The sequence below is a fragment of the Triticum dicoccoides genome, chromosome 3A (genome assembly GCF_002162155.2).
Source record: "Triticum dicoccoides isolate Atlit2015 ecotype Zavitan chromosome 3A, WEW_v2.0, whole genome shotgun sequence".
Lineage (NCBI taxonomy): Eukaryota > Viridiplantae > Streptophyta > Magnoliopsida > Poales > Poaceae > Triticum > Triticum dicoccoides.
In genome coordinates, this window is record NC_041384.1 from 536,108,138 (window position 1) to 536,118,538 (window position 10,401).

The 10,401-nt window shown below is 47.0% G+C and overlaps 1 protein-coding gene across 1 annotated transcript; it reads left to right on the top strand.

Annotated features, from left to right (window-relative positions):
- Positions 1 to 5,941: 5,941 nt before the first annotated feature.
- On the top strand, positions 5,942 to 7,045 carry LOC119269033 (RING-H2 finger protein ATL74-like). Its single transcript, XM_037550781.1, has one exon. The coding sequence runs from the start codon at positions 6,076 to 6,078 to the stop codon at positions 6,805 to 6,807; it is 732 nt and encodes a 243-aa protein (XP_037406678.1). The 5' UTR covers positions 5,942 to 6,075; the 3' UTR covers positions 6,808 to 7,045.
- The last annotated feature ends 3,356 nt before the right edge of the window (positions 7,046 to 10,401 follow it).

Sequence of the window (10,401 nt, forward strand, 5' to 3'; positions counted from 1 at the left end):
AAGTTGATGCAAAAGGTAAGATAATTACTAGTAGTACCATATACTACTACATGGATTTGACAGAAAGATAAAGATACATACAGATCCATCAACGACATCCTCATGCCCTAGTGCACCGGGTCACCAACCGACGTGTGAGGAGCAGCGGCGTTGGCGGCAAGCTCAGCGTGCTTCTGAACAATGTCGTCCAAGGTTGCCCTGCGGTCCAAGAAGGCCAACGTCCTATCGTCCTCCTCTTGCATGTAGTAGTCCTTGTGGACGATTTGCGCGTAGATGTGGGTGATTATGTCGATGGTGTCTTGCTGCGCCAGGCGCTGCGCGGCGAGCGCGACCTCGAGGTGGACATTCTCCGGCGCGGCAGCGGGCAGTCGCAGGGCCACCAATGCGTGTAAGAGGTTGTCACCATAGAGGTCGTTGAGGGTGGCAAGCATCGCAGAGCCTGGGCACGTGGGATGAGGCGTACGTCAAGGTCATCCGCGAGCTTCTTGACGACGGAGAACTTGTCAAGGAAGCCGACGAGGACCTCGTCGAACAAGGAGACGAAGATGTCGTCCAAGCGGCCCCTTGCCCTGGCGGCCTCAAGCACTACCTAGAGACGTTCCATGGTGCCAGGCCGCAGGCCGGCGTTGTGGACCATCTGGCACAGCCGGCTGATGCTGGCACTCATCGCCTCCATGGGTCTAGCTCCTAGTCAACTGATCTTGCGATTAGAGTGATCACTCTTGCCCTTGGGTGCGTAGGTGCGTAGGATTTCGTAGATTGGACTGGCGGGAGCCTTTATATGAGAAGTGCAGACTACATTGAATTCACTTGCGTGTTGGCCATCTACTCCTCGCCCCTCTACTGCACCTGCCTTTGGCTGTATGACAGGTTGGCCATCCACCCGTTGGGCCCATGTGTCATACACCCAAAGGCAGGTGCAGTAAGTCAATGAAGCTGCGTCCCCCTCCGTGCCGGTGCAGTATAGTCATCTCACCGGACCTCTAGTTGGGGCCAAACGAGAGAACTTTGATGTTTACTGGTTTATTGGTCCCCTCTGCATTTTGCGCCAAGTTTTGACCTTTGATTTAACTAATAAAATGCTAATGCATGTAACCAAAAATGTTGTGTAAGTCACCTTACGAAAACCAAATAATCCCAAAACACTTAAGCACGGTACATAAACTCCCTCCTCGTTTCTTATTTCGTGACATATCAACCAATGAGAGATGTGGGCCATGCATGCTTTCAATGACTTGAGACTACCAAACATCACATGCGGTGGTTAGTTCATTGCATGTAATCCTATTAAGTAGCAAAAAGACATTAAGTTATCTCACCGATATGAATAAAACAATACACCATGTATTTAACAGAGGTAGTAGTACATTTTTTGTGACATGCATTACTAGATATTGCTAGTCAAATACTAAATCCAGATGGATGTGGTAGTACTACTAAATCCAGACGGTGGTGCTAGTACTAGTAGTAGTACTACCAATGCAGTAGCACTGTACTACCCGTTGGTCAAATTATTACGTGCTACTCCTCACAGTGAAGTGACAAGACCCTACGCCAGAGATGACACCTGAATATAGGCGTTGTGTTCTGCATACCATAGTCAGCCTCACCGTCTACAGTCACTATCATCATGCTGTAGACCTAGCCTGCTAACAACTTGCCGTGTTCGACATAATTTCCCGTGCGTAGATGCCCGTGCATTGCACGGAACACCAAGATTGGAGGGGTGATACGTCCATTTTGCATCATGCTTTCATATCGATATTTATTGCACTATGGGCTGTTATTACACATTATGTCACAATACTTATGCCTATTCTCTCTTATTTTACAAGGTTTACATAAAGAGGGAGAATGCCGGCAGTTGGGACTCTGGGCTGGAAAAAGAGCAAATATTAGAGACCTATTCTGCACAGCTCCAAAAATCCTGAAACTTCACGGAAGTTATTTTCAAAATATATAAAAAATACTGAGCGCAAGAAGTACCAGGGGGGCACTCACCAGCCACGAGGGTGGGGGCGCGCCCTACCCCCCTGGGCGCGCCCCCCTGCCTCGTGGGTCCCCTGGTGGCCCTCCGATGCCCATCTTCTACTATATGGAGTCTTTCGTTGAGGAAAAAATGATAAGCAATCTTTCGGGATGAGACTCCGCCGCCATGAGGCGAAACCAATCTAGGGCTCTGGCAGAGCTGTTCTGCCGGGGAAACTTCCCTCCGGGATGGGGAAATCATCACCATCGTCATCACCAACGATCCTCTCATCGGGAGGGGGCTAATCTCCATCAACATCTTCACCAGCACATCCCCTCTCAAACCCTAGTTCATCTCTTGTATCCAATTCTTGTCTCTAAGTCTGGGATTGGTACCTGTAGGTTGCTAGTAGTGTTGATTACTCCTTGTAGTTGATGCTAGCCGGTTTATTTGGTGGAAGATCATATGTTCAGATCCTATATGCATATTAATACCCCTCTGATTATGAACATGTATATGCTTTGTGAGTAGTTACGTTTGTTCCTGAGGACATGGGAGAAGTCTTGCTATTAGTAGTCATGTGAATTTGGTATTCGTTCGATATTTTGATGAGATGTATGTTGTCTCTCCTCTAGTGGTGTTATGTGAACGTCGACTATAAGACACTTCACCATTATTTGGGCCTATATGAAGACATTGGGAAGTAATAAGTAGATGATGGGTTGCTAGAGTGACAGAAGCTTAAACCCTAGTTTATGCGTTGCTTCGTAAGGGGCTGATTTGGATCCATATGTTTCATGCTATGGTTAGGTTTACCTTAATACTTTTGTTGTAGTTGCGGATGCTTGCAATAGAGGTTAATCATAAATGGGATGCTTGTCCAATTAAGGATAGTACCCAAGAATTGGTCCACCCACATACCAAATTATCAAAGTACCGAACGCGAATCATATGAACGTGATGAAAACTAGCTTGACGATAATTTCCATGTGCCCTCGGGAGCACTTTTCTCTATATAAGAGTTTGTCCAGGCTTGTCCTTTGCTACAAAAAGGATTGGGCTACCTTGCTGCACTTTATTTACTTTTGTTACTTGTTGCTCGTTACAAATTATCTTATCACAAAACTGTCTATTACCTATAATTTCAGTGCTTGCAGAGAATACCTTGCTGAAAACCGCTTATCATTTCCTTCTGCTCCTCATTGGGTTCGACACTCTTACTTATCGAAAGGACTACGATAGATCCCCTATACTTGTGGGTCATCAAGACTCTTTTCTGGCGCCGTTGCCGGGGAGTGAAGCGCCTTTGGTAGGTGGAATTTGGTAAGGAAAAATTTATATAGTGTGCTGAAATTTACTGTCACTTGTTACTATGGAAAGTAATCCTCTGAGGGGCTTGTTTGGGGTATCTTCACCTCGACCATTAGAGCAAAGAGATGCTCCTCAACCTACTCAACCTACTGAACCTACTGAAAATGAAAATGTTTACTTTGAAATTCCTTCGGGTATGATAGAAAAACTGCTAGCTAATCCTTTTGCAGGAGATGGAACATTACATCCTGATGAGCACCTAATATATGTGGATGAAGTTTGTGGATTATTTAAGCTTGCTGGTATGCCCGATGATGTTATCAAGAAGAAGGTCTTCCCTTTATCTTTGGAGGGAGATGTATTGACATGGTATAGGCTATGTGATGATATGGGATCATGTAACTACAAACGATTGAAATTGGAATTTCATCAGAAGTTTTATCCTATGCATCTTGTTCATCGTGATCGTAATTGTATATATAATTTTTGGCCTTGCGAAGGAGAAAGCATCGCTCAAGCTTGGGGGAGGCTTAAATCAATGTTATATCCATGCCTCAATCATGAGCTCTCAAGAGAAATGATTATTCAAAATTTTTATGCTCGGCTTTCTGATAACAATCGCACCATGCTCGATACTTCCTGTGCTGGCTCTTTTATGATGAAGACTATTGAATTCAAATGAGATTTATTGAAAAGAATTAAACGCAACTCTGAAGATTGGGATCTCGACGAAGGTAAGGAGTCAGGTATGACACCTAAGTTTGATTGTGTTAAATCTTTTATGGGTATCGATATTTTCCGTAAATTTAGCACTAAATATAGACTTGACTCTGAGATAGTAGCTTCTTTCCGTGAATCTTTTGCTACCCATGTTGATCTCCCTAAGGAGAAGTGGTTTAAACATCATCCTCCCATAGAAGTAAAAGTAGATGCACCTATTAAAGTTGAATAAAAGACTATCACTTATAATGGTCCTATTGTTCCTACTGCTTATGTTGAGAAACCACATTTTCCTGTTAGGATAAAAGATCATGCTAAAGCTTCAACTGTGGTTCGTAAAAGCAATATTAGAACCTATACACCTCCTGAGCAAGTTAAAGTTGAACCTAATATTGCTATTGTTAAGGATCTCTTGGCTGATAATATTGATAGGCATGTTATTTATTTCTGTGATGAAACTGCTAGAATTGCTAAACCTTGTGCTAAAGATAAACATAGACATGTGGTAGGCATGCCTGTTATTTCTGTTAAAATAGGAGATCATTGATGGCTTGTGTGATATGGGTCCTAGTGCTAGTGCAATACCTATTGACTTATACAAAGAAATTATGCATGATATTGCACCAACTCTCTACAAATTTCTTCTCTTATTAGATGCTGGTATTTGGACTGAAGAAAATACTGAACTTAGGAGTACTCACCAATTGTGCAGAGCTACTGCAGTATGTATCCAACACCCTTTTAAGAGTCACCACATTCTGGTATTAGCTCTCATAAGAATAAGAGGATCATCGGCAAATAATAAATGAGATATTGACGGGTCATTCCTGCATACTTTTATTCCTTCTATGCCTCCCACTTTCTCCTCATAAGCGAGTATACTAGACAGGCCTTCAGAACAAAGTAAAAACGGGTAGGCGATAAGGGATCTCCCCGTCTCAAACCTCGAGTGGGGAAAAACTCATCAGTCTCAATGTTATTAAATCTAACTATGTAGCTTACTGAATACACACGATCATAATAAGCTCTATCCACTGCGGGTGAAAGCCCATCTTTACCATCATTTGTCTCAAGAACCCCATTTAACTCTATCATAAGTTTTCATCATATCCAACTTGACCGCGCAGAAGCCATTAGTGCCCTGAGTCTTCTTTTTAATGGCATGAAAGCACTCATAGGTCATCAACACCTTATCAGTTATTAATCTGCCTGGCCGTTAACACGAAGTATGCACTGTGTTTAGCTTTTCAGTCGGCATGACAGTACAGGAGGTTCTGGGTGCAGTCATAATCGATCAAACTGTACATAGCAAAAAGAAAATGGGAGGAGGCCTAGTGCCAACTGATTGTCAAACTGGCGCCAGCCGCAGAAAGAGGATCTTTCGCTGCCATTGCTGTGGCCAGTGTCTTGCTCGGCATGGGACTGACCACCAACCAAACCAAACTGAACGCACTCACGCCTCACCGAGGCAGCCGACCACGCAGTTAGTTGCCGAGCGTCACGAACCATCGCCGAGTAACCGAGAGATCCTCCTCCATATCTCTGTCCCACACAAGACCGTGGCTGTGGTGTGCGGCCACCGTCGATCCGCGCCCCACCTACAGACTATACTAAGCACGCCGTTAATTGCCCAAGGCAACACCCGGCTAGGGGCAGAGAGATCTGGAGAGTTAAAAATAAAGGAACCTCCAAGATCATGGTGTATCGGCCCCGATTCGCGTCGCCATCGCTGGGTGCGAATGGCCACGTCGGAGTTTCAAATACCTGCACCGCTTTCCGCAACCGTGCCCCGCCTTTGCCCCACAGTGACACGACGGACATCCGAATCGGCCCCGCGCACTGGAGCGAGCTCGCGAGCTCGCTCGCCTGGGTGCACCGCTAAGGCACGCACGCACGCTCCGTCCCGCCCACGCCTGAAACCTATAAAACCCAGCCAACTGCGCCATCATTTCTCACCAGCTCCATCGCAAGGGACAATACTACCACTCTAGCCACTTACTACTGGAGCTACCAGGCGCCACCCCACCCACCAACCAACGACAAGGAGCGCGCCGCGAGCGCACGCCGGAGCGAGCATGTCGATGTCGGTGTCCATGTCCGGGAAGGCGAGCGACCCCGGTTCCGCCTGGTTCGGCGGCGGCAGCAGGAGCCCGCAACCGGGGCCGACACACAACGTGCGGCTCATCGCCATGGCCGTCGCCGCCTTCGTCTCCGTGCTCGGCCTCTCCCTGCTCCTGCACCTCTATATCTGCCGCGTCCGCCGCAGGAACCGCAGGCAAGCGGAGGCCGACGCGGCCGCGCTGGAGGCCGGCTCGGCGGCCCCCAAGCCGGCCAAGGTCGGGCTGGACCCGTCGGCCATCGCGGCGCTGCCGACCGCGGCGTACAAGGAGACGGGCGAGCCGGGCAGCGGCGCAAGCGAGTGCACCATCTGCCTCGGCGCCATGCAGGAGGGCGAGGCGGTGCGCGTGCTGCCGGCCTGCGCGCACGTGTTCCACGTCCCCTGCGTCGACACGTGGCTCGCGTCCAGCTCGTCGTGCCCGGTCTGCCGTGCCCTGGTGGAGCCGCCACCGTCGCCGGCCGCGCCAGCCTGGGTGCAGGAGAAGCAGGGCCTGGAGAAGGAGTGTGCTGCAAGTGGGAGCTCGGCGCCGCCGTGTGGGCTCGGCGCGTCGCTGATGAGGATGCTGAACAGGGAGAGGCCGCTGGCGCGGAGGCTGACGCAGGGTGACCACGCGCACCCGATGGAAATGCATGTCGAGGACCTGGAGAGTCAGCACCCCCAGCAGCAACACTCTGTGGATACCAATTAGTGTTTTTTTTTCGTTTTGTTTTTTCTTTTGGGTTCTCGCCATTCGCTGCTCGATTGCAAATCTTGCATTCGGGTGGCCGATTCAGAGGTGTGAAATATGGAAATACACCCCTGAAGTGTCCTATGTTTTAATTAGGCACTGGTGCTTGTTTATGTGCTTGGAGCTCACCCCATATCTCTCCTATTTGTGCAAAGAAGGGATCATGGATATATAAATAGAGCTCTGTTTTCTCTGGCCATATCGCTTGTTCCCTTGATGATTTTGTTATGACCGGTTGCGCGTTTGAACGAAGGACAAGCTGTGCACATGTGCATAAGCCATGGTACAACGGACAACCCCAACAAGAATGCTTGAATGAAGGGAAAAAGAATTCAAATTTATATGGAGATTACCGGTTTATTTTGTGAGAACCGTTTCGGTACCATGTTCTATGTACGACGGTGTCTTGTGCTTGCTTAGGGATAATAGGCAATGGCATTCTTTTCTTTCTTCTTTTTACGAGAATACGCAATGGCATTCTAACCACACGGAGTGTGTGGTAACTGGTAAGCAACTTCTGAATGAAAATTAAGTTACGATGATTTAGGTCTTTAGCTCTACACTTTAGAAAAAGGTACATAATTCAGAAACGGATGGCATTCTATTTATTCACTTTTTCAATCATTGTGAAAATGAGCCTATACAAATTTACTGTGCGGGGGCTGAACATTTGCACCGATTTCTCCCGTAAAAAAACACGCTAGAAAGCAACACGGTACAATTGCATGACCACGATTGCACTCATATAGCTCCCACGTAAGACCCGTAAAGCAATTCGGCCATGGAGGGACACCAGGAAAAGTTGTGCCCGGTCATTTTAGGTAGATAAAGACATAGGAAGCGGGCGATGTTACAACACGAATGTAAGCAAGCACTACTGGTGGAAGATACGCATCTGCACGCGGACCGGTCGCCGTGGCGATTCCGGTAAAACCATTTCATAATTCCGGCGTCGTCACTCCAGTCTTCTTGCTCGGTGCGATGTCAAGTGCTTCTGGTAAGTGGGAACGAGTGGGCCGGTGCAGTGCAATCGCACATGTGTGCTATTGCTAGGGGGTCCTCGTTAAATAAGCACAGGAGTCAAACACCAGCCAGCTTCAACGTGAGAAATCAGTCAGGAAATATAATTGTGTAACCAAGTACGCTCCTCCTTTCCAGCATATATACGCCGACGTAGCTATCAGGCATAAAGACTTCTTATTCCATTGCACCCATGCGTAGGTTCTCGGCTCCTTTACGTCTGCTAGAAGGAAGAGCGAGAAAAGCAGGCAGTGGGAAGTGGTGTTCCGACTCAAAAGTCGAGTAAAGGCTTCTTCTCCGACTCAAAAGTTGGCAGCGGTGACTCGGAAAGTCGCCGCCTACGTCCGCCGTACCGGGCGACAAGAAAATACGACAACTGTTGAGCAGTGCCGACTGGTGGGCTCCCTCGTCCACCGAAGCAATTCGGCGCGAGTTCCATATGGTTCGAATAAGATATTTTAAGATCCTTTGTTTTTTTTGACAGTGGTATGATCTTTTACAGGTCTGAAAAAGGAAGATCTGTTTGCTGGAGCGAGGTTCACATGTGAAGGTTCACTTCACCCTACTTGGGTACTCAATGACCGGTGATCATATAGTAGATTCATAGGGACTAAACAAAATTTAGGCATCATCAGGGTAGTAGCAGAGAACCTTATCCTGTTATCCATCATGTAAAACGGACGATGCGATTAATCTGGACCGATGGAGTGGCACTAGTTTTAGAAGGAACAGATTCGTCAACTCTACACATCATAAAGCAGGATAAGGTTCGCCAGATTCGTCAACCAGAAACCAACCCTAGGATGACAGCGTCGAGGAAAATGATACACGCTATGACTAGGTTTACTCATTCTCGCTTACCTTTCCGCCGTCAAAAGGTTCTTCGTTATCCAGAGGTGGTTGAATTGTGGATAAACTTCCCCTCCCCTTTCCTCTCTCTCTCCAGACGAACAGCTCGAGAAATCGCAACCGAGGAAGCGGGCAAGAGCATGGCTGATCGGCCACAGGCATCGCGAACTGAGAAAAAGGTATGGTAGTAGTAGCGCGCCAAACAAATGTGTAACGGAGAAATTCAAAAGCCTTTGACGTTGGACACGCACTGTGCCACGGTTTCCGCCTACCTGACAGCTACGACTCAGGGCAAGGCAAGACGCAGATCGATCGTTTCGGTGGCTAAAACAGTCATGGATCTGCTTTTACTTACTTCAGGAGGCGTGCTTTATATCCAGGGAGATTGCAGCACGGTGGCTGTCGAGCTAGCCCAACACCCCGAGTTACCGAGAAGAGATGGTGCTCCCCGTAGTTCAGGGTGGGGTAATAATGTTCTGGATTGTATTTTTTTGCTTTTTTTTCTTTCCTTTTGAGCGATTGTGACGACTCTGCTTTTTGTGACTCGATAAATGCATCTCTATTCTTAACGGCAAAGGAATAGCAAATTTGGCTTGGCAATATCTAGCACCAGACAATGACCAAGATCGGCATGTCTCTCCTCTTTTCTTTTTGACATGGATGGGAGATCGCCCGATTTTCACAATAAAAGGCCTTGCGGATAATATTAGAACATGTAGTCAGGAATATTCTAGACTGTTTGATTCCCCAACTCTGAAACGGTGTTCCGTCGCGACTTTCTACACGATAAAAAGCAAGCATACTTGGTACTTCCGATAGTCGACAAAACTGAAAGCGGATAAAAAAAAACATCGAGTATGCCGAATGTGGAAAATGGGGCCATGTAGCGGTTGCCAGAATGTAGGTCACAGATTCAGTTCTTAGTTGCAGATGGAATACAATTTAGGTTCTTGTCCACAAGGAGTCACAGAATGTAAGACTCCGTAGTTCAGGGTGGAGAGGTAATGTTCTGGATTGTATTTTTGCCTCTCTTTTTTTGTTTTCTTTTGAACGATTGTGACGACTCTGCTTTTTGTGAGTCATAAATACATCTCTCTTAACGGCGAAGCAATAGCAAATATGGCTTGGCAATATCTAGCACCAGACAATGACGAAGATCGGCATGTCTCTCCCTCTTCTTTTTCTTTTTGACATGGATGGGAGATCGCCTGATTTTTATTTTTATTTTGAAACAGAGGCAAAAGCTTTGCCTCATCTATTAATTAAGAAAAAGTTAGAGTGATATTACATTGTACCCCTTATTACAAGACTGTTACTCTCCCGTCATGATTTTACCCAAATGTTTCGCCCCTGCGACTTTCCAAAGCGTAGCCTCGTTCTTGATCGTGTTGAAAACAACGAATGAAGGTGTAGACTTGTGCCAGAAGATCCTCGCGTTTCTTTCATTCCAAATGGTCCAAGAGACTAGCATTGTCAGCGATGCCATTGCCTTGCAATGGGGCATGTGCCCTTGACCGATAGCCCGATTTCACAATTATAGGATTGGAGATAATGTTAGACAGGTAGGCATCTTCAGGAATATTCAAGACACTTGTTGTTCGTTTCCCCACCTCTGAACAAGAAGGCATCTTCAGTAGGAGTAAAACACAAACCTGGTACTTCTGGGGAATCTTGTGATGCGTTTAG